This window comes from Telmatherina bonti (assembly GCF_933228915.1).
Source record: "Telmatherina bonti genome assembly, chromosome: 14".
NCBI lineage: Eukaryota > Metazoa > Chordata > Actinopteri > Atheriniformes > Telmatherinidae > Telmatherina > Telmatherina bonti.
This window is the reverse complement of record NC_136612.1, coordinates 38,897,769-38,921,755: the sequence shown is the minus strand read 5'-3', so window position 1 is coordinate 38,921,755 and position 23,987 is coordinate 38,897,769. Positions and strand designations below refer to the sequence as shown.

Sequence of the window (23,987 nt, the reverse complement as noted above, 5' to 3'; positions counted from 1 at the left end):
ACGTTCCTCCGTAGTACCCACGTTCCTCCGTAGAGGCTACATAGTTCCCACGTTCCTCCGTAGTTCCCACGTTCCTCCGTAAAGACGACGTAGATCCCACGTTCATCCACAGATCCCACGTTCCTCCATAGTTCCCACGTTCCTCCACAGATCCCACGTTCCTCCCTAGAAACCACGTTCCTCCGTAGTTACCACGTTCCTCCGCAGATCTCACGTTCCTCCGTAGAGGCTACATAGTTCCCATGTTCCTTTGTAGAGACGACGTAGATCCCACATTCCTCCGTCGATTCCACGTTCCTCCATAGAGGCGACGTTCTTCCGTAGATCCTACGTTCCTCCAGAAATCCCACGTTCCTCCGTAGATCTCACGTTCCTCCGTCGAGGCTACATAGTTCCTACGTTCCTCCGTAGTTCCCACGTTCTTCCCTAGAGGCTACATAGTTCCCATGTTCCTCCCTAGATCCCACGTTCCTCCGTAGTTCCTACGTTCCTCCGTAGATCCCACGTTCCTCCATAGATCCCATGTTCCTCTGTAGAGACGACGTAGATCCCACGTTCCTCCGTAGATCCAATGTTCCTCCGGAGATCTCACGTTCCTCCGTAGAGGCTACATAGTTCCCATGTTCCTCCCTTAGATCCCACGTTCCTCCCTAGATCCCACGTTCCTCCCTAGATCCCACGTTCCTCCGTAGAGGTTACAAAGTTCCCATGTTCCTCCGTAGATCCCACGTTCCTCCGTAGTTCCTGCGTTCCACCCTAGATCCCACGTTCCTCCGTAGATCCCATGTTTCTCCGCAGTTACCACGTTCCTCCGTAGATCCCACGTTCCTCCAAAGAGGCTACATAGTTCCCACGTTCCTCTGTAGATCCCACGTTCCTCCAAAGAGGCTACATAGTTCCCACGTTCCTCCGTAGATCCCACGTTCCTCCGTAGATCCCACGTTCCTCCAAAGAGGCTACATAGTTCCCACGTTCCTCCAAAGATCCCACGTTCCTCCAAAGATCCCACGTTCCACCGTAGTTCCCACGTTCCTCCAAAGATCCCACGTTCCACCGTAGTTCCCACGTTCCTCCGTAGATCCCACGTTCCTCCGTAGAGGCTACATAGTTCCTACGTTCCTCCCTAGAAACCACGTTCCTCCGTAAACACGACGTAGATCCCACGTTCATCCACAGATCCCACGTTCCTCCGTAGATCCCACGTTCCTCCGTAGAGGCTACATAGTTCCTACGTTCCTCCCTAGAAACCACGTTCCTCCGTAAACACGACGTAGTTCCCACGTTCCTCCACAGATCCCACGTTCCTCCGTAGTTACCACGTTCCTCCATAGTTCCCACGTTAGATGTTTCTCTGTAGAGACGACATAGATCTCGTGTTCCTCCGTAGATCCGACGTTACTCCGGAGTTCCCACGTTCCTCTGTAGATCCCATGTTCCTCCCTAGAAACGACGTAGATCCCACGTTCCTCCATAGAGACGACGTAGATCCCACGTTCCTCCGTAGATCCCACGTTCCTCCCTAGAAACGACGTAGATCCCACATTCCTCCGTAGATCCCACGTTCTTCCATAGTTCCCACGTTCCTCCGTAGTTCCCACCTTCCTCCAAAGATCCCACGTTCCTCCGTGGAGACGACGTAGTTCCCATGTTCCTCCATAGTTCCCATGTTCTTCCGTAGTTCCCACGTTCCTCCATAGTTCCCACGTTCCTCCACAGATCCCACGTTCCTCCGTAGTTACAACGTTCCTCCACAGATCCCACGTTCCTCCGTAGTACCCATGTTCCTCCATAGTTCCCATGTTCTTCCGTAGTTCCCACGTTCCTCCATAGTTCCCACGTTCCTCCACAGATCCCACGTTCCTCCGTAGTTACAACGTTCCTCCACAGATCCCACGTTCCTCCGTAGTACCCACGTTCCTCCGTAGTTCCCATGTTCCTCCATAGTTCCCATGTTCTTCCGTAGTGACCACGTTCTTCCGTAGTGACCACGTTCCTCCGTAGTTCCCACGTTCCTCCGTAAAGACGACGTAGATCCCACGTTCCTCCACAGATCCCACGTTCCTCCCTAGATCCCACGTTCCTCCCTAGAAACCACATTTCTCCGTAGATCCCACGTTCCTCCGTGGAGACGACGTAGTTCCCATGTTCCTCCGTAGTTCCCATGTTCCTCCATAGTTCCCACGTTCCTCCACAGATCCCACGTTCCTCCACAGATCCCACGTTCCTCCGTAGTTACCACGTTCCTCCGTAGTACCCACGTTCCTCCACAGATCCCACGTTCCTCCGTAGTACCCACGTTCCTCCGTAGAGGCTACATAGTTCCCACGTTCCTCCCTAGAAACCACGTTCCTCCGTAGTACCCACGTTCCTCCACAGATCCCACGTTCCTCCGTAGTACCCACGTTCCTCCGTAGAGGCTACATAGTTCCCACGTTCCTCCACAGATCCCACGTTCCTCCGTAGTACCCACGTTCCTCCGTAGAGGCTACATAGTTCCCACGTTCCTCCGTAGTTCCCACGTTCCTCCGTAGTACCCACGTTCCTCCGTAGAGGCTACATAGTTCCCACGTTCCTCCACAGATCCCACGTTCCTCCGTAGTACCCACGTTCCTCCGTAGAGGCTACATAGTTCCCACGTTCCTCCGTAGTACCCACGTTCCTCCGTAGAGGCTACATAGTTCCCACGTTCCTCCGTAGTTCCCACGTTCCTCCGTAGTTCCCACGTTCCTCCGTAAAGACGACGTAGATCCCACGTTCCTCCACAGATCCCACGTTCCTCCGTAGTACCCACGTTCCTCCGTAGAGGCTACATAGTTCCCACGTTCCTCCCTAGAAACCACGTTCCTCCGTAGTACCCACGTTCCTCCACAGATCCCACGTTCCTCCGTAGTACCCACGTTCCTCCGTAGAGGCTACATAGTTCCCACGTTCCTCCACAGATCCCACGTTCCTCCGTAGTACCCACGTTCCTCCGTAGAGGCTACATAGTTCCCACGTTCCTCCGTAGTTCCCACGTTCCTCCGTAGTACCCACGTTCCTCCGTAGAGGCTACATAGTTCCCACGTTCCTCCACAGATCCCACGTTCCTCCGTAGTACCCACGTTCCTCCGTAGAGGCTACATAGTTCCCACGTTCCTCCGTAGTACCCACGTTCCTCCGTAGAGGCTACATAGTTCCCACGTTCCTCCACAGATCCCACGTTCCTCCGTAGTACCCACGTTCCTCCGTAGAGGCTACATAGTTCCCACGTTCCTCCGTAGTTCCCACGTTCCTCCGTAGTTCCCACGTTCCTCCGTAAAGACGACGTAGATCCCACGTTCATCCACAGATCCCATGTTACTCCATAGTTCCCCTGTTCTTCCGTAGTTCCCACGTTCCTCCATAGTTCCCACATTCCTCCACAGATCCCACGTTCCACCCTAGATCCCACGTTCCTCCGTAAAGACGACGTAGATCCGACGTTCATCCACAGATCCCACGTTAATCTGTAGAGACGACGTAGATCTCGTGTTCCTCCGTAGATCTCGCGTTACTCTGGAGTTCCCACGTTCCTCCATAGAGGCGACGTTCTTCCGTAGATCCTACGTTCCTCCAGAAATCCCACGTTCCTCCGTAGATCCCACGTTCCTCCCTAGATCCCACGTTCCTCCGTAGATCCCACGTTCCTCCAAAGAGGCTACATAGTTCCCACGTTCCTCCGTAGACGCTACATAGTTCCCATGTTCCTCCTCAGATACCACGTTCCTCCGTGGATCCCACGTTCCTCCGTAGAGACGACGTTCCTCCGTAGAGACGACCTAGATCCCACGCAGGAGAGGAGTTGGGAACACAAAACAGAACTAACATTTCTATTAAAACGTATTTATTTGGTTTTTCTGTTCTAAAGATGGAACCAAAGCGTCATGTAGTCGTTCTCTAAACGTCCACGCCAAACGGTCCCTGCTCCCAGCCAATCAGAGCACAGCTATCATTCCCACATTCCAGAGCAGCACTGTCAGATCCTTCTTCGTCCTCCTCTTCATCAACGGGGTGAAAAAACTCCGTCACCTGCAACAATTCATTAGAGATACAGTCTTCAGGGGTGTGTGTTTGTGTGTAATGTAAGAATGCATCGTTGTCCCTTTAAGGGAGTTTAAGTTTGACCCAAGCTGCAACCCCCGACGGTTAAAAGTGAAGCCGATGCAGAAGAGCATAAAACTGCAGTTCCCCCTTCATCCACTAGGGGCTGCAAAACAGCAAATCCCCATTGACTCCCATGTTAAAAAGACCAACTTCACAGCAGGAATAAACACGTTTACAGCAGGAATAAACACGTTTACGGCAGGAATAAACACGTTTACGGCAGGAATAAACACGTTTACGGCAGGAATAAACACGTTTACGGCAGGAATAATCATGTTTACAGCAGGAATAAACACGTTTATGGCAGGAATAAACACGTTTACGGCAGGAATAAACACGTTTACGGCAGGAATAAACACGTTTACGGCAGGAATAAACACGTTTACGGCAGGAATAAACACGTTTACGGCAGGAATAATCATGTTTACAGCAGGAATAAACACATTTATGGCAGGAATAAACACGTTTACGGCAGGAATAAACATGTTTACGGCAGGAATAATCATGTTTACGGCAGGAATAAACACGTTTACGGCAGGAATAAACACGTTTACGGCAGGAATAAACACGTTTACGGCAGGAATAAACACGTTTACGGCAGGAATAAACACGTTTACGGCAGGAATAATCATGTTTACGGCAGGAATAAACACATTTACAGCAGGAATAAACACGTTTACGGCAGAAATAAACATGTTTACAGCAGGAATAAACACATTTACAGCAGAAATAAACACGTTTACGGCAGGAATAAACACGTTTACGGCAGGAATAAACACGTTTACGGCAGGAATAAACATGTTTACAGCAGGAATAATCATGTTTACAGCAGGAATAAACATGTTTACAGCAGGAATAAACACATTTACAGCAGAAATAAACACGTTTACAGCAGAAATAAACACGTTTACAGCAGAAATAAACATGTTTACAGCAGAAATAAACATGTTTAAAGCCTGGTACAAAAATCCATTTTAGGTTTAATAGGTCAGGTTTACCTTCATGACAACTGTGGGGGGAGTGAATTTTTTTCTAACTCGCCCGTTTAAAAGTAATTTAATCTCCAAGTTCGGCATATTTAGGGGCGTGTCCTTTTGATTGACAGGTACCCTATCTCCCACTTCAAGTCAGAAGAACGTAGAACAACCGCGGTTTTTAGCCGGTTAACATCGTGACTTAGCTTTAGCCCGCTTACCTCCGTTAGCTGGTTAGCTCCTGTTATCTCCGGGTTAGCTCGGTTAGCTCTTAGCTACAGAAAGCTTGGAGTTCGCTACATCCACCATGACGCTGACAGCCCCCCTCTCTGACCATATTTGTATTTTCCTGAAGAGACGACGCGCATGATGCTGCCAAGATGGTGATGGTAGGAACCGCCCACTGAGCTTCAATTCAGATCTTCAGAAACCTACGGGTGACGTCACGGAGGCTCCGCCCATCTCTTTATACAGTTAATGGCAGGGGTGTCAAACTCCAGTCCTGGAGGGCCGGTATCCGGCAGGTTTTTGTTGTTTCCCTTTCCCAACACAGCTGATTCAAATCAAATAGATCCAGCAGCTTCTTGTCAACCAATTTTTGAGTTTCAGTCAGGTGGATCGAAGCATGGAGACAACAAAAACCTGCAGGATAGCGGCCCTCCAGGACTGGAGTTTGACACCTGCGGTCTATGATTTGATCGCCCGGCTGACTGGCCTGAAAGGGGAGAGATTTTCCCGTCACCGGCAGGAGCAGGATGAACCCATCGGAGCCTCGTGGCGTCCTGGACACGGAGCTGTAAGTTCCAATTGAAGGCAGACTGAGCAGGAGGAGCAGCAGGAGGAGCAGCAGGAGGAGGAGCAGGAGCAGGAGCAGCAGGAGGAGGAGCAGGAGCAGCAGGAGGAGGAGCAGGAGCAGGAGGAGGAGGAGCAGCAGGAGGAGGAGCAGCAGGAGGAGGAGCAGGAGCAGGAGGAGGAGCAGCAGGAGGAGGAGCAGGAGGAGGAGCAGGAGGAGCAGGAGGAGGAGGAGCAGCAGGAGGAGGAGCAGGAGCAGGAGGAGCAGCAGAAGGAAGTGGACAGTGGATATAAATAATGTGTTTAAACAGACCTGCTCCTCCTGCTGCTCCTCCTGCTGCTGGTGCAGAAGTTCGTCATCGATCAGAACAAGACGATAGCAGTGATTCTCAGCCCCGTGGTTCAGAGTTACCGCTGGAGGTTCTGCCAGCAGAGTTACCGCTGGAGGTTCTGCCAGCAGAGTTACCGCTGGAGGTTCTGCCAGCAGAGTTACTGCTGGAGGTTCTGCCAGCAGAGTTACCGCTGGAGGTTCTGCCAGCAGAGTTACCGCTGGAGGTTCTGCCAGCAGAGTTACTGCTGGAGGTTCAGCCAGCAGAGTTACTGCTGGAGGTTCTGCCAGCAGAGTTACTGCTGGAGGTTCTGCCAGCAGAGTTACTGCTGGAGGTTCAGCCAGCAGAGTTACTGCTGGAGGTTCAGCCAGCAGAGTTACTGCTGGAGGTTCTGCCAGCAGAGTTACTGCTGGAGGTTCAGCCAGCAGAGTTACCGCTGGAGGTTCTGCCAGCAGAGTTACCGCTGGAGGTTCTGCCAGCAGAGTTACTGCTGGAGGTTCAGCCAGCAGAGTTACCGCTGGAGGTTCAGCCAGCAGAGTTACTGCTGGAGGTTCTGCCAGCAGAGTTACTGCTGGAGGTTCTGCCAGCAGAGTTACTGCTGGAGGTTCTGCCAGCAGAGTTACTGCTGGAGGTTCTGCCAGCAGAGTTACCGCTGGAGGTTCAGCCAGCAGAGTTACTGCTGGAGGTTCTGCCAGCAGAGTTACTGCTGGAGGTTCTGCCAGCAGAGTTACTGCTGGAGGTTCAGCCAGCAGAGTTACTGCTGGAGGTTCTGCCAGCAGAGTTACTGCTGGAGGTTCTGCCAGCAGAGTTACTGCTGGAGGTTCAGCCAGCAGAGTTACTGCTGGAGGTTCTGCCAGCAGAGTTACTGCTGGAGGTTCTGCCAGCAGAGTTACCGCTGGAGGTTCTGCCAGCAGAGTTACCGCTGGAGGTTCTGCCAGCAGAGTTACTGCTGGAGGTTCTGCCAGCAGAGTTACTGCTGGAGGTTCTGCCAGCAGAGTTACCGCTGGAGGTTCTGCCAGCAGAGTTACCGCTGGAGGTTCTGCCAGCAGAGTTACTGCTGGAGGTTCAGCCAGCAGAGTTACTGCTGGAGGTTCTGCCAGCAGAGTTACTGCTGGAGGTTCAGCCAGCAGAGTTACTGCTGGAGGTTCTGCCAGCAGAGTTACCGCTGGAGGTTCTGCCAGCAGAGTTACCGCTGGAGGTTCTGCCAGCAGAGTTACTGCTGGAGGTTCAGCCAGCAGAGTTACCGCTGGAGGTTCAGCCAGCAGAGTTACTGCTGGAGGTTCTGCCAGCAGAGTTACTGCTGGAGGTTCTGCCAGCAGAGTTACTGCTGGAGGTTCTGCCAGCAGAGTTACTGCTGGAGGTTCTGCCAGCAGAGTTACCGCTGGAGGTTCAGCCAGCAGAGTTACCGCTGGAGGTTCTGCCAGCAGAGTTACTGCTGGAGGTTCTGCCAGCAGAGTTACTGCTGGAGGTTCAGCCAGCAGAGTTACTGCTGGAGGTTCTGCCAGCAGAGTTACTGCTGGAGGTTCTGCCAGCAGAGTTACTGCTGGAGGTTCAGCCAGCAGAGTTACCGCTGGAGGTTCTGCCAGCAGAGTTACTGCTGGAGGTTCAGCCAGCAGAGTTACTGCTGGAGGTTCTGCCAGCAGAGTTACTGCTGGAGGTTCTGCCAGCAGAGTTACTGCTGGAGGTTCAGCCAGCAGAGTTACTGCTGGAGGTTCAGCCAGCAGAGTTACCGCTGGAGGTTCTGCCAGCAGAGTTACTGCTGGAGGTTCTGCCAGCAGAGTTACCGCTGGAGGTTCTGCCAGCAGAGTTACTGCTGGAGGTTCAGCCAGCAGAGTTACCGCTGGAGGTTCTGCCAGCAGAGTTACTGCTGGAGGTTCAGCCAGCAGAGATACTGCTGGAGGTTCTGCCAGCAGAGTTACTGCTGGAGGTTCTGCCAGCAGAGTTACTGCTGGAGGTTCTGCCAGCAGAGTTACCGCTGGAGGTTCTGCCAGCAGAGTTACTGCTGGAGGTTCAGCCAGCAGAGTTACCGCTGGAGGTTCAGCCAGCAGAGTTACTGCTGGAGGTTCTGCCAGCAGAGTTACTGCTGGAGGTTCTGCCAGCAGAGTTACCGCTGGAGGTTCTGCCAGCAGAGTTACCGCTGGAGGTTCTGCCAGCAGAGTTACTGCTGGAGGTTCTGCCAGCAGAGTTACCGCTGGAGGTTCTGCCAGCAGAGTTACTGCTGGAGGTTCAGCCAGCAGAGTTACTGCTGGAGGTTCTGCCAGCAGAGTTACTGCTGGAGGTTCAGCCAGCAGAGTTACCGCTGGAGGTTCTGCCAGCAGAGTTACTGCTGGAGGTTCTGCCAGCAGAGTTACCGCTGGAGGTTCTGCCAGCAGAGTTACTGCTGGAGGTTCTGCCAGCAGAGTTACTGCTGGAGGTTCTGCCAGCAGAGTTACTGCTGGAAGTTCTGCCAGCAGAGTTACTGCTGGAGGTTCAGCCAGCAGAGTTACTGCTGGAGGTTCTGCCAGCAGAGTTACTGCTGGAAGTTCTGCCAGCAGAGTTACTGCTGGAAGTTCTGCCAGCAGAGTTACTGCTGGAGGTTCAGCCAGCAGAGTTACTGCTGGAGGTTCAGCCAGCAGAGTTACTGCTGGAGGTTCAGCCAGCAGAGTTACTGCTGGAGGTTCTGCCAGCAGAGTTACTGCTGGAAGTTCTGCCAGCAGAGTTACTGCTGGAAGTTCTGCCAGCAGAGTTACTGCTGGAGGTTCAGCCAGCAGAGTTACTGCTGGAGGTTCTGCCAGCAGAGTTACTGCTGGAGGTTCAGCCAGCAGAGTTACTGCTGGAGGTTCAGCCAGCAGAGTTACTGCTGGAGGTTCAGCCAGCAGAGTTACCGCTGGAGGTTCAGCCAGCAGAGTTACCGCTGGAGGTTCTGCCAGCAGAGTTACTGCTGGAGGTTCTGCCAGCAGAGTTACTGCTGGAGGTTCTGCCAGCAGAGTTACTGCTGGAGGTTCTGCCAGCAGAGTTACTGCTGGAGGTTCAGCCAGCAGAGTTACTGCTGGAGGTTCAGCCAGCAGAGTTACTGCTGGAGGTTCAGCCAGCAGAGTTACCGCTGGAGGTTCAGCCAGCAGAGTTACTGCTGGAGGTTCTGCCAGCAGAGTTACCGCTGGAGGTTCAGCCAGCAGAGTTACTGCTGGAGGTTCAGCCAGCAGAGTTACTGCTGGAGGTTCAGCCAGCAGAGTTACTGCTGGAGGTTCAGCCAGCAGAGTTACCGCTGGAGGTTCAGCCAGCAGAGTTACTGCTGGAGGTTCAGCCAGCAGAGTTACCGCTGGAGGTTCAGCCAGCAGAGTTACTGCTGGAGGTTCTGCCAGCAGAGTTACTGCTGGAGGTTCAGCCAGCAGAGTTACTGCTGGAGGTTCTGCCAGCAGAGTTACTGCTGGAGGTTCTGCCAGCAGAGTTACTGCTGGAGGTTCAGCCAGCAGAGTTACTGCTGGAGGTTCAGCCAGCAGAGTTACCGCTGGAGGTTCAGCCAGCAGAGTTACTGCTGGAGGTTCAGCCAGCAGAGTTACCGCTGGAGGTTCTGCCAGCAGAGTTACTGCTGGAGGTTCTGCCAGCAGAGTTACTGCTGGAGGTTCAGCCAGCAGAGTTACTGCTGGAGGTTCTGCCAGCAGAGTTACCGCTGGAGGTTCAGCCAGCAGAGTTACTGCTGGAGGTTCAGCCAGCAGAGTTACTGCTGGAGGTTCTGCCAGCAGAGTTACTGCTGGAGGTTCTGCCAGCAGAGTTACCGCTGGAGGTTCTGCCAGCAGAGTTACCGCTGGAGGTTCTGCCAGCAGAGTTACTGCTGGAGGTTCTGCCAGCAGAGTTACCGCTGGAGGTTCTGCCAGCAGAGTTACTGCTGGAGGTTCAGCCAGCAGAGATACTGCTGGAGGTTCTGCCAGCAGAGTTACTGCTGGAGGTTCAGCCAGCAGAGTTACTGCTGGAGGTTCAGCCAGCAGAGTTACTGCTGGAGGTTCAGCCAGCAGAGTTACTGCTGGAGGTTCAGCCAGCAGAGTTACTGCTGGAGGTTCTGCCAGCAGAGTTACTGCTGGAGGTTCTGCCAGCAGAGTTACCGCTGGAGGTTCTGCCAGCAGAGTTACCGCTGGAGGTTCTGCCAGCAGAGTTACCGCTGGAGGTTCTGCCAGCAGAGTTACTGCTGGAGGTTCTGCCAGCAGAGTTACTGCTGGAGGTTCTGCCAGCAGAGTTACTGCTGGAGGTTCTGCCAGCAGAGTTACCGCTGGAGGTTCTGCCAGCAGAGTTACTGCTGGAGGTTCAGACAGCAGAGTTACTGCTGGAGGTTCAGCCAGCAGAGTTACTGCTGGAGGTTCTGCCAGCAGAGTTACTGCTGGAGGTTCAGCCAGCAGAGTTACTGCTGGAGGTTCAGCCAGCAGAGTTACTGCTGGAGGTTCTGCCAGCAGAGTTACTGCTGGAGGTTCAGCCAGCAGAGTTACTGCTGGAGGTTCTGCCAGCAGAGTTACTGCTGGAGGTTCTGCCAGCAGAGTTACCGCTGGAGGTTCAGCCAGCAGAGTTACCGCTGGAGGTTCAGCCAGCAGAGTTACCGCTGGAGGTTCAGCCAGCAGAGTTACCGCTGGAGGTTCTGCCAGCAGAGTTACCGCTGGAGGTTCTGCCAGCAGAGTTACTGCTGGAGGTTCAGCCAGCAGAGTTACTGCTGGAGGTTCTGCCAGCAGAGTTACCGCTGGAGGTTCTGCCAGCAGAGTTACCGCTGGAGGTTCTGCCAGCAGAGTTACCGCTGGAGGTTCAGCCAGCAGAGTTACCGCTGGAGGTTCTGCCAGCAGAGTTACCGCTGGAGGTTCTGCCAGCAGAGTTACTGCTGGAGGTTCTGCCAGCAGAGTTACTGCTGGAGGTTCTGCCAGCAGAGTTACTGCTGGAGGTTCTGCCAGCAGAGTTACTGCTGGAGGTTCTGCCAGCAGAGTTACTGCTGGAGGTTCTGCCAGCAGAGTTACTGCTGGAGGTTCAGCCAGCAGAGTTACTGCTGGAGGTTCTGCCAGCAGAGATACTGCTGGAGGTTCTGCCAGCAGAGTTACTGCTGGAGGTTCTGCCAGCAGAGTTACCGCTGGAGGTTCTGCCAGCAGAGTTACCGCTGGAGGTTCTGCCAGCAGAGTTACTGCTGGAGGTTCTGCCAGCAGAGTTACTGCTGGAGGTTCTGCCAGCAGAGTTACTGCTGGAGGTTCTGCCAGCAGAGTTACTGCTGGAGGTTCTGCCAGCAGAGTTACCGCTGGAGGTTCTGCCAGCAGAGTTACTGCTGGAGGTTCTGCCAGCAGAGTTACTGCTGGAGGTTCAGCCAGCAGAGTTACTGCTGGAGGTTCAGCCAGCAGAGTTACTGCTGGAGGTTCAGCCAGCAGAGTTACTGCTGGAGGTTCAGCCAGCAGAGTTACTGCTGGAGGTTCTGCCAGCAGAGTTACTGCTGGAGGTTCAGCCAGCAGAGTTACTGCTGGAGGTTCTGCCAGCAGAGTTACTGCTGGAGGTTCTGCCAGCAGAGTTACCGCTGGAGGTTCAGCCAGCAGAGTTACCGCTGGAGGTTCAGCCAGCAGAGTTACTGCTGGAGGTTCAGCCAGCAGAGTTACTGCTGGAGGTTCTGCCAGCAGAGTTACCGCTGGAGGTTCTGCCAGCAGAGTTACCGCTGGAGGTTCTGCCAGCAGAGTTACTGCTGGAGGTTCTGCCAGCAGAGTTACCGCTGGAGGTTCTGCCAGCAGAGTTACCGCTGGAGGTTCTGCCAGCAGAGTTACTGCTGGAGGTTCAGCCAGCAGAGTTACTGCTGGAGGTTCTGCCAGCAGAGTTACTGCTGGAGGTTCTGCCAGCAGAGTTACTGCTGGAGGTTCTGCCAGCAGAGTTACTGCTGGAGGTTCTGCCAGCAGAGTTACTGCTGGAGGTTCTGCCAGCAGAGTTACTGCTGGAGGTTCTGCCAGCAGAGTTACTGCTGGAGGTTCAGCCAGCAGAGTTACCGCTGGAGGTTCTGCCAGCAGAGTTACTGCTGGAGGTTCTGTCGTTAACACGATTCTCTCAGATCTACTACGGCTGAGTGAGGCGGGCCATTCTCCCCGTTCCCTGCTGGGGGAGCAGAAAGACCAGGTTCCAGCTGGTTGCGGTCAGGCTGAGTGGACCCAGCTGGGTCAGCAGCCCAGGTGGATCAGCCACTGTGTCCCACGTCGGGTTCAGACCACTACGGGTGAAGACCTGCGAGTCTACCTGCGCCAGTCCACCGAGACACGAGCAGCTAAGCTCACATTACCACGTGTCTCCAACCATCCCCGTCTGATACGGGGACAGACCAAGGCCTGTCTCCCACAGACAAGGCAGTCCTCTAGACCTCTCTGGACCACCGTCTCCCACACTGTCCTCATCCTCTGTCACCTCCCGTCTCTGGAACTGTCAGTCCGTAGTAAATAAAACAGAATTCATCAGTTCTCTGATGTCAGTCTCAGACGTTCAGGTCCTGGTCCTGACTGAGACCTGGATCCGTCCAGAAAACACCGCGACTCCTGCTGTCCTCTCCCTTAACGCAGATTTCACCCAGACACCTCGCTCTGCTGGACGAGGAGGTGGAACGGGCGTCCTGCTTCCTAAAACATGGAGCTTTACCTCTCTGTGTCCCATGGCTTCCTGCTCATCATGTAATCCAGGTCTCTGCTCCGACCGATACATACATTCTGGTCATATATGGCCTCCAGGAGGCAACATGAACCACTTTATCTCTGAGATGGATGTGTTACTCTCTGACACACCTGATGATGTCACACCGCTGGTTGTCATGGAGACCGAAATATTCATACCGGTCCACAGTGGATCTGTCTGTCACTCCGCTGCACCTGTCAGACCACCTCCTGGTCACATTCTCAGCCCTTCTCTCTCATGGCGCTAAAGAGGCTCCGAGGACGGTTTCCTACCGCAGAAAGCTGAGATCTCTAAGTCTAAACCCTCCCAGTCCATGGCTCACTGAGACGTCACAGAGCAGGTCTCAGGCCAGCAGAAAGAAAAGAAGTCCCTGACTTGTCAGAGTCCCAGCAGAACCTCTCAGTCTTCACATCCAGCCTGACGGCTGCCAACATAGACTTCTATCAGAAGCAGATCCACAATGCTCCCAACACACGGCAGCTGTTCATGGCCTTTAACTGTCTTCTTTCTCCAGCAGCTGCTCAGCCTCCCGCCACGCTGACTGCAGACATGTTGGCTTCCTGTTTTACTGAAAAGGTTGCTACCATCAGGAATCACTTCTCTGAGCCTGACCAGCTCAGTCCACCACATCCAGCTAGTGGTGCCTCACTTTGCTCTTTCTGCCCTCTGAATGAGGACCAAGTCTCTAAACTTCTAGTCAACTCTAAAGCCACTAGCTGTCCTCTGGATCCGGTCCCTACCGACATCCTGCAGAGCATTTTACCTCCAATCAATCTGCAGTGACCCATATTATCATCTCCTCTCTGGAATCCGCTGTCTTTCCCTCTGTCTTCCAGCAAGCTCGGGTCACCCCGCTGCTGAAGAAACCCACACTCAACCCAGTCCAGGTTGGAAACTACCGGCTGGTCCCACTGGTGCCGTTCATGTCCACACTACTGGAGCGGGTCGTCTTCAGTCTCCCAGTTCCTCCATGATAGAAACCAGTTAGATCCACATCAGTCTGGCTTTAGGCGAGGTCATTCCACTGGAACTGCTCTCCTGTCTGCTACTGGTTCCCTCCTGCTGGACCAGATCCACCTGTCAGTCCTGGTCCTGATGGACCAGATCCACCGGTCGGTCCTGGTCCTGCTGGACCAGATCCACCGGTCAGTCCTGGTCCTGCTGGACCAGATCCACCGGTCAGTCCTCAGTCCTGCTGGACCTGTCTGCTGCTTGTGACCCAGCCAACCATCAGGTTCTCCTCTCCACTCTCTGAGCTCGGCATCTCTGGATCTGTCCTCTCCTGGTCCACGTCCTACCTCTCAGGAAGATCCTTCAGAGTATCCTGGTGAGGAGAAGTGTCCAGATCACATGAAAACAGGGGAGCCTCAGGGATCGGTGCTCGGCCCTCTTCTCTTTCCACCATACACCTCCTCACTCGGTGCAGTTAGAAGCTCTCATGGCTTCTCCTACCACTGCTATGCAGATGACACTCAGCTTTTCCTCTCCTTCCCACCAGACGACACAACGTTTCTCTGAGAATATCAGCTTGTCTTGCTGATATCTCTGCATGGTGAAGGATCGCCACCTTCAGCTCCATCTGTCCAAGACAGAGCTCATTGTCTGTCCAGCCAGTCCTTCCTTACCCCCACAGATATGTGTGAAGCTCCACTCTATCACACTTGTTCCTACGTCTGCTGCCTGGAATCTGGGTGTCATGGTGGACGACCAGCTGACCTTTAAGGTCCATGTTGCCTCGGTTGCCCGTACCTGCCGATATGCTCTCTACAACATCAAGAGAATCAGACGTACCTGACAGAACACACGACTCAGCTTCTGGTTCAGGTTCTGGTCATCTCACACATGGATTACTGCAGTTCCCTACTGGCAGGTCTGCCTGCATGCTGGTTAAACCTCTGCAGATGATCCAGAACCAGCAGCACATCTGGTCTTCAACCAACCCAAACTGGTTCATGTCACTCCGCTGCTAATCGCTCTTCACTGGTTTCCAGTTGCAGAGCATCAGATTCAGAGCTCTGCTTCTGGTTTACAAAACAATAAGGAAAGTTGGAGAACTTAGTCCAGTTCTTTGCAACAAACTTTATGATATTAATTCTTTGTATTGTAACATCGGTGGTATTATGGGGTGAGAAGGGTGTAAACAAAAAAAATAAAATAAAAAACCAACCTGTAGCTCCATGCAAGGACCTGCGTCCAACTGGACAGTCCACCAGCACCTTCCTACCATGTCCTCTACTGTTTGAGTTCCTGCTTGTGTTGTTCTCACTCATATGTAAGTCGCTTTGGATAAAAGCGCCTGCTAAATGACTGTAGAATAGAATAGAATAGAATAGAATAGAATAGAAAGATGAAGTCGGCCAACTCCAGGTTCGTCCAGGTGGAGATCCTGCAAGTACAGGACTGTTCCAAGCTACCAGCAAGCATCAGGACAAGCTGTACGACTTTAACATTTATGTCAAGAAAGGAAAACTTAGCTGCCTTTTAGGACGAGGTGTCAATATGGGCCTTGTCAAAAGAGTAAACAAAGTCAACACCGCTTCTGGCTCAGGCGGATCACTAAACACAGAACCAGAGAAGATACTCCTCCAGGAGGGGTTCCAGCCATATGCAGCACATACAGCCAGACGCATCCCTCTGCCACTCGTCCCTCTTGTGAAGAGGGAGCTGCACCGTAGGGAAAGAGACGGCATCATCGAGAAGGTGACCCGGCCTACAGAAGGTGACCCGGCCTACAGAAGGTGACCTGGCCTACAGAAGGTGACCCGGCCTACAGAAGGTGACCCAGCCTACAGAAGGTGACCCGGCCTACAGAAGGTGACCCGGCCTACAGAAGGTGACCCAGCCTACAGAAGGTGACCTGGCCTACAGAAGGTGACCTGGCCTACAGAAGGTGACCCAGCCTACAGAAGGTGACCCGACCTACAGAAGGTGACCCAGCCTACAGAAGGTGACCCGACCTACAGAGACCCGACCTACAGAGACCCGGCCTACAGAAGGAGACCCGGCCTACAGAAGGTGACCCGGCCTACAGAAGGTGACCCGACCCACAGAGACCCGGCCTACAGAAGGTGACCTGGCCTACAGAAGGTGACCCGGCCTACAGAGACCCGGCCTACAAAAGGTAAGCCGACCTACAGAGACCTGGCCTACAGAAGGTGACCTGGCCTACAGAAGGTGACCTGGCCTACAGAAGGTGACCCGACCTACAGAGACCCGGCCTACAGAAGGTGACCCGACCTACAGAGACCTGGCCTACAGAAGGTGACCCGACCTACAGAGATCCAGCCTACAGAAGGTGACCCGACCTACAGAGACCCGGCCTACAGAAGGTGACCCGACCTACAGAGATCCAGCCTACAGAAGGTGACCCGACCTACAGAGACCCGGCCTACAGAAGGTGACCCGACCTACAGAGATCCAGCCTACAGAAGGTGACCCGACCTACAGAGACCCGGCCTACAGAAGGTGACCTGGCCTACAGAAGGTGACCCGACCTACAGAGACCTGGCCTACAGAAGGTGACCCGACCTACAGAGACCCGGCCTACAGAAGGTGACCTGGCCTACAGAAGGTGACCCGACCTACAGAGACCTGGCCTACAGAAGGTGACCCGACCTACAGAGACCCGGCCTACAGAAGGTGACCTGGCCTACAGAAGGTGACCCGACCTACAGAGACCTGGCCTACAGAAGGTGACCCGACCTACAGAGACCCGGCCTACAGAAGGTGACCTGGCCTACAGAAGGTGACCCGACCTACAGAGACCTGGCCTACAGAAGGTGACCCGACCTACAGAGACCTGGCCTACAGAAGGTGACCTGGCCTACAGAAGGTGACCCGACCTACAGAGACCCGGCCTACAGAAGGTGACCTGGCCTACAGAGACCCGGCCTACAGAAGGTGACCTGGCCTACAGAAGGTGACCCGACCTACAGAGACCTGGCCCACAGAAGGTGACCCAGCCTACAGAAGGTGACCCAGCCTACAGAAGGTGACCCAGCCTACAGAAGGTGACCCGACCTACAGAGACCTGGCCCACAGAAGGTGACCCAGCCTACAGAAGGTGACCCGACGTACAGAGACCCGGCCTACAGAAGGTGACCTGGCCTAAAGAAGGTGACCCAGCCTACAGAAGGTGACCCAACCTACAGAAGGTGACCTGGCATACAGAAGGTGACCCAGCCTACAGAAGGTGACCCAACCTACAGAAGGTGACCCGACCTACAGAGACCCGGCCTACAGAAGGTGACCTGGCCTACAGAAGGTGACCCGGCCTACAGAAGGTGACCCAGCCTACAGAAGGTGACCCGACATACAGAAGGTGACCTGGCCTACAGAAGGTGACCCAGCCTACAGAAGGTGACCCAGCCTACAGAAGGTGACCTGGCCTACAGAAGGTGACCCAGCCTACAGAAGGTGACCCGGCCTACAGAAGGTGACCCAGCCTACAGAAGGTGACCTGGCCTACAGAAGGTGACCCAGCCTACAGAAGGTGACCCGGCCTACAGAAGGTGACCCAGCCTACAGAAGGTGACCCGGCCTACAGAAGGTGACCCAGCCTACAGAAGGTGACCTGGCCTACAGAAGGTGACCCAGCCTACAGAAGGTGACCCAGCCTACAGAAGGTGACCTGGCCTACAGAAGGTGACCCGGCCTACAGAAGGTGACCCAGCCTACAGAAGGTGACCCGACATACAGAAGGTGACCTGGCCTACAGAAGGTGACCCAGCCTACAGAAGGTGACCTGGCCTACAGAAGGTGACCCAGCCTACAGAAGGTGACCCGACCTACAGAGACCCAGCCTACAGAAGGTGACCCGACCTACAGAAGGTGACCCAGCCTACAGAAGGTGACCCAACCTACAGAAGGTGACCTGGCATACAGAAGGTGACCCAGCCTACAGAAGGTGACCCAACCTACAGAAGGTGACCCAACCTACAGAAGGTGACCCGGCATACAGAAGGTGACCCAGCCTACAGAAGGTGACCCAGCCTACAGAAGGTGACCCAACCTACAGAAGGTGACCCGACCTACAGAGACCCGGCCTACAGAAGGTGACCTGGCCTACAGAAGGTGACCCGACCTACAGAGACCTGGCCTACAGAAGGTGACCCGACCTACAGAGACCCGGCCTACAGAAGGTGACCTGGCCTACAGAAGGTGACCCGACCTACAGAGACCTGGCCTACAGAAGGTGACCCGACCTACAGAGACCTGGCCTACAGAAGGTGACCTGGCCTACAGAAGGTGACCCGACCTACAGAGACCCGGCCTACAGAAGGTGACCTGGCCTACAGAGACCCGGCCTACAGAAGGTGACCTGGCCTACAGAAGGTGACCCGACCTACAGAGACCTGGCCCACAGAAGGTGACCCAGCCTACAGAAGGTGACCCAGCCTACAGAAGGTGACCCAGCCTACAGAAGGTGACCCGACCTACAGAGACCTGGCCCACAGAAGGTGACCCAGCCTACAGAAGGTGACCCGACGTACAGAGACCCGGCCTACAGAAGGTGACCTGGCCTAAAGAAGGTGACCCAGCCTACAGAAGGTGACCTGGCCTACAGAAGGTGACCCAGCCTACAGAAGGTGACCCAACCTACAGAAGGTGACCCGACCTACAGAGACCCGGCCTACAGAAGGTGACCTGGCCTACAGAAGGTGACCCGGCCTACAGAAGGTGACCCGACATACAGAAGGTGACCCGACATACAGAAGGTGACCTGGCCTACAGAAGGTGACCCAGCCTACAGAAGGTGACCTGGCCTACAGAAGGTGACCCAGCCTACAGAAGGTGACCCGGCCTACAGAAGGTGACCTGGCCTACAGAAGGTGACCCAGCCTACAGAAGGTGACCCAGCCTACAGAAGGTGACCTGGCCTACAGAAGGTGACCCGGCCTACAGAAGGTGACCCAGCCTACAGAAGGTGACCCAACCTACAGAAGGTGACCTGGCATACAGAAGGTGACCCAGCCTACAGAAGGTGACCCAACCTACAGAAGGTGACCCGACCTACAGAGACCCGGCCTACAGAAGGTGACCTGGCCTACAGAAGGTGACCCGGCCTACAGAAGGTGACCCAGCCTACAGAAGGTGACCCGACATACAGAAGGTGACCTGGCCTACAGAAGGTGACCCAGCCTACAGAAGGTGACCTGGCCTACAGAAGGTGACCCAGCCTACAGAAGGTGACCCGGCCTACAGAAGGTGACCCAGCCTACAGAAGGTGACCTGGCCTACAGGAGGTGACCCAGCCTACAGAAGGTGACCCAGCCTACAGAAGGTGACCCGGCCTACAGAAGGTGACCCAGCCTACAGAAGGTGACCCGACATACAGAAGGTGACCTGGCCTACAGAAGGTGACCCGGCCTACAGAAGGTGACCTGGCCTACAGAAGGTGACCTGGCCTACAGAAGGTGACCCAGCCTACAGAAGGTGACCCGACCTACAGAGACCCAGCCTACAGAAGGTGACCCAGCCTACAGAAGGTGACCCAACCTACAGAAGGTGACCTGGCATACAGAAGGTGACCCAGCCTACAGAAGGTGACCCAACCTACAGAAGGTGACCCAGCCTACAGAAGGTGACCCAGCCTACAGAAGGTGACCCAACCTACAGAAGGTGACCTGGCATACAGAAGGTGACCCAGCCTACAGAAGGTGACCCAACCTACAGAAGGTGACCCGGCCTACAGAAGGTGACCCAGCCTACAGAAGGTGACCCGACCTACAGAGACCCAGCCTACAGAAGGTGACCCAGCCTACAGAAGGTGACCCAACCTACAGAAGGTGACCTGGCATACAGAAGGTGACCCAGCCTACAGAAGGTGACCCAACCTACAGAAGGTGACCCAGCCTACAGAAGGTGACCCAGCCTACAGAAGGTGACCCAACCTACAGAAGGTGACCTGGCATACAGAAGGTGACCCAGCCTACAGAAGGTGACCCAACCTACAGAAGGTGACCCGACCTACAGAAGGTGACCCGACCTACAGAGACCCAGCCTACAGAAGGTGACCCAGCCTACAGAAGGTGACCCGGCCTACAGAAGGTGACCCGACCTACAGAGACCCAGCCTACAGAAGGTGACCCAGCCTACAGAAGGTGACCCAACCTACAGAAGGTGACCTGGCATACAGAAGGTGACCCAGCCTACAGAAGGTGACCCAACCTACAGAAGGTGACCCAGCCTACAGAAGGTGACCCAGCCTACAGAAGGTGACCCAACCTACAGAAGGTGACCTGGCATACAGAAGGTGACCCAGCCTACAGAAGGTGACCCAACCTACAGAAGGTGACCCGACCTACAGAGACCCGGCCTACAGAAGGTGACCTGGCCTACAGAAGGTGACCCGGCCTACAGAAGGTGACCCAGCCTACAGAAGGTGACCCGACATACAGAAGGTGACCTGGCCTACAGAAGGTGACCCAGCCTACAGAAGGTGACCCAGCCTACAGAAGGTGACCCGACCTACAGAGACCCAGCCTACAGAAGGTGACCCGACCTACAGAAGGTGACCCGGCCTACAGAGTGGTGTGCTGCCATGGTGCCGGTGCTCCAGCCCAACAAGCAGGAGGTGCGCTGCTGTGCAGATCTCAGGAGGCTTCACAGAGCAGTGAAGCATGAAAAATATGTCATGGCCACCATCTAAGAAATCCTGCCCAGGCTGCCGGATCCACAGTTTTCACTTCCTTGGAGGCAGCAAGTGGGTTTTAGCAGTGAGACTCGGCCCAGCACACAGCTTTTCAGAGACCCAAAGCTCTGTTGGTCCTGTTCTGGTTTTTTATGCTAACAGACCCACCGTAGTTTCAGCAGACGCAAGCAGCTACGGACTGGGAGGCGTACTTCTCCAGCAGCACATGGACCAATGGAAACCTGTGGCTTACGCATCCAGACGACTCAGTGACACAGAGACCAGGTGCGCTCAAATTGAAAAGGAGTGCCTGGCCAGCGCCTGGGCATGCAAAAGGTTTGAAAAGTACTTATTTGGATTTGACAAATTCAGACTGCTAACCGACCACAAGCCCCTCGTACCCCTGATTAACAGAAGGACCTGGACATCGTCCCTATCAGGTGCCAGAGACTGTTCATGAGACTCATGCGCTTTAACGGAATTGCAGAGTATGCACCGGGCAGGACTCTAGCTGTAGCTGACGCTTTGTCTAGGGGCCCAGAACAGCGTCATGGGGACGAGACCTTCATGCAGATGTAGCAGCACACATAGATGCAGTCATAAGTCAAGTACCAGCTACACCTCAGAGACTTGGGAGATCAGAGAAAGCACAGCTAATGATCCACAGCTACACTCTGTTCGGGGTTTTATCAGGTCAGGGTGGCCAGAGTACATCAGCGACGTCCCAGAGTCAGTTCGAGACTCCTACGACGTGAGAGGAGAATTATCCGAACTCGACGGCCTGATTGTGAGACGGAGTCGTATTGTGATCCCTATCAACATGAGAGAAATGGTCCTAGACAGGATCCACGATGGGCACCAGGGCCTAAGTGTAGACAAAGGGCTTTACAGTCTGTATGGTGGCCCAAATGGGACAGGACATTGCAGTAAAAGTACAGCAGTGCCCGTACTGCACTGAGAACAGACACTCACAGAGAAAAGAGCCTTTACTTCCAAGTGCTCTCCCTTCCAGACCACAGCAGAGATTAGCAGTAGACCTGTTCGAATTCAAAAAGCAGAATTACGTAGTAATATCTGACTACTTTTCTAGATTTTTAGAGGTACTACACTTACCTAAAACTACAACTACAACCCGTAGTTTTGCAGGTTACGATATCCCAGACATGTTGGTTAGTGACAACGCACCACAGCTAGCCTCCGCTGAGATGAAGGACTTCTGTAGGGAATATGACTTTGCCCATGTCACATCATCTCCACACTAAGCGCAATGAACAAGTGGAGCGAGCTGTCCAGACTATCTTGAGACAGGACGACCCCTACTGGCACCTCACAACATACAGGGCCACTTCCACTGGAGCCAGTCCTGCTGATCTGTTGATGGGCAGGAACATTAGAACCACCTTGCCTATTCTACTGGACCATCTGAAACCAGGTTGGCCCAATATGGACAAAGTTCGACTGACTGACGCCTCAGTGAAACAGAAGCAGGCGCACGTCTACAACCGCAGATATGGAGTGCAGTCCCAGCCACCTCTGAGCCCAGGGGATTCCACACTCACAAAACTGGATGGACAGAAACAGTGGACATTTCCAGCAGCTGTCCAAAGTAGCAGCTCCACTCCCAGGTCGTACATCGTGGAGACGGCACAGAAGGGTGAGCGTTACAGAGGGAACAGGCGCCATCTGCTGGTCGTTCCTCCGAAGGTAACGCCAGAAAGTGTGGACTCTGACAAAACCAACAAGGAGCCTTCAGCTTTTCCGCCAGTGACTCCTGGGTCCAGGGTAACTCGCTGGGTAGAGTGAGCATACCAGCATCTAGACTTGATTTGTAGTAGACTGTGAAGCAATGCTGATCACGGTATGTTCATATCCATACAGCTTTTGTTTTGTATGTTTTATTACCTGCTCTGGCAGGTTGGTCACGTTCGGTTCTATGGCACTGTGATGGACATGGATGGACAGGTTGGTATAAAGGAAAAAGTTTTTTGTTGTCAATCCAGTAATAATTGACGTTAAATGTTCTGTCGGTTACCCTGAAGTTCAAAGTTGGTGGTAATAATTTGGAAATGATCTTTAAGGGAGGAAGATGTAATGTAAGAACGCAGCACTGTCACTTTAAGGAACACCTGCGCAAGGCATGCTGGGAGATGCTGTTGGGCTGTGAGTGTACATGTGCACAGATTGATGTGATGAAGACAACCCCGCTAAGCGTGTCCATGATTGTATGTCATGGTGTAAGGTAACAGACATCACAGAAAGAGCTTGGGTCTTTATTGTTTGAAACGTCTTGTTATCTCCTGTTTGTTTTAATCCTCGGTGTTATCTTGTAAAGCGCTTCGTGTCTCCCGCCGCGTGAAAGGGGCTCCACAAGGGAAGTTTCAATTCAATCCATGAATGAAGAGAACCTGAGAAATGTGAACAAACCAGCAGATGGGAACAAGTGAGTTTACCTGCAGGGTTCCTTCAGTCTCATCACTGGCTCCAAACTGGTCTGAGGCCAGCTTTAGCTCCACCATCACCTTCCTTTCCCCTGCAGACAGAGCAACTGGTTTGGACTGGGCTGAGCCGGACTGGGATCTACTCGCTTACCTACATCAGTACTTACAGGAAGACGATGGACTTCTGAGGACAACAAGCAGAACCGAGGAGAAGGCCTTCACCAGAGCTTTCTCTTTGACCAGCCTCTGCAGCTTACAGCGTCTCTGGAGGACAACATCTGGACCTGCAGACAGGCACTGGCTCAACACATCTGGTCCACACCAGTCCTAACTGGGCTCCACCAAGACCAAGGGTTAACATCCGGACAGTCCGCCACACTCAGCCCAGTCAGGGTCCTGTCGGGTCCTAGTGGTCTGGTTGGATCAGGTCCCGGTTGGTCTGTTTGGATCAGGTCCCGGTTGGTCTGTTTGGATCAGGTCCCGGTGGTCTGGTTGGATCAGGTCCCCATGGTTTAGGTGGATCAGGTCCTGTGTGTCTATTTTGGACAGTGTGGCTCCGCTAAAAGCTAGGCGGGCAAAGCCTAAATCTGAGCCTTGGTTAAATGAGTCCACTCGTGCTGCGAGACGTGAGTGCAGGAGAGCTGAGCGCAAGTGGAAAAAGGATAAGTTGCAAATTTCTTTTCAAATGTTAAAGGCCAGTCTGCACAGATATCAGAAATGTGTAAAATTAGCCAAGTCAAAATATTTTTCTGATATGGTTACTGCTAACAGGCACAACCCACGGGCTCTCTTTAATTTGGTGAATGCTTCTCTTAATGTCCCCCAATCTGACAGCCTTGAAGCCTCACATAAAGTGTGTGAGAACTTTTTGAACTTTTTTGTGAATAAGGTTGTAACCACAAGGGCTCTTATTTCCCCTCAATCTGTCTGTCTGTCTGACTCTGTCACATGCACTGCCTTATTCTCTCAGTTGGAGCCTGTGACTCTCTCTATTTTGGAGAAGGTTGTTAGTGGAATGAAGCCTGCGGGCTCACCTGATGATTCCATTCCTCCGCGCCTC

The 23,987-nt window shown here is 53.7% G+C and overlaps 1 protein-coding gene across 1 annotated transcript in view; it reads right to left on the bottom strand.

Annotated features, from left to right (window-relative positions):
* Positions 1-3,915: 3,915 nt before the first annotated feature.
* The window catches only part of rdm1 (RAD52 motif containing 1), a gene marked incomplete at its 3' end in the record, with an annotated part of 34,319 nt that continues 14,247 nt past the window's right edge, over positions 3,916-23,987 (bottom strand). The window contains exons 6-8 of the mRNA XM_079253186.1: positions 23,095-23,211; positions 22,940-23,019; positions 3,916-4,047 (exon numbers count right to left, since the gene is read on the bottom strand). Of these exons, the coding sequence (XP_079109312.1) occupies positions 3,916-4,047; positions 22,940-23,019; positions 23,095-23,211 (329 nt within the window). The remainder of the gene's footprint in view (positions 4,048-22,939; positions 23,020-23,094; positions 23,212-23,987) is intronic.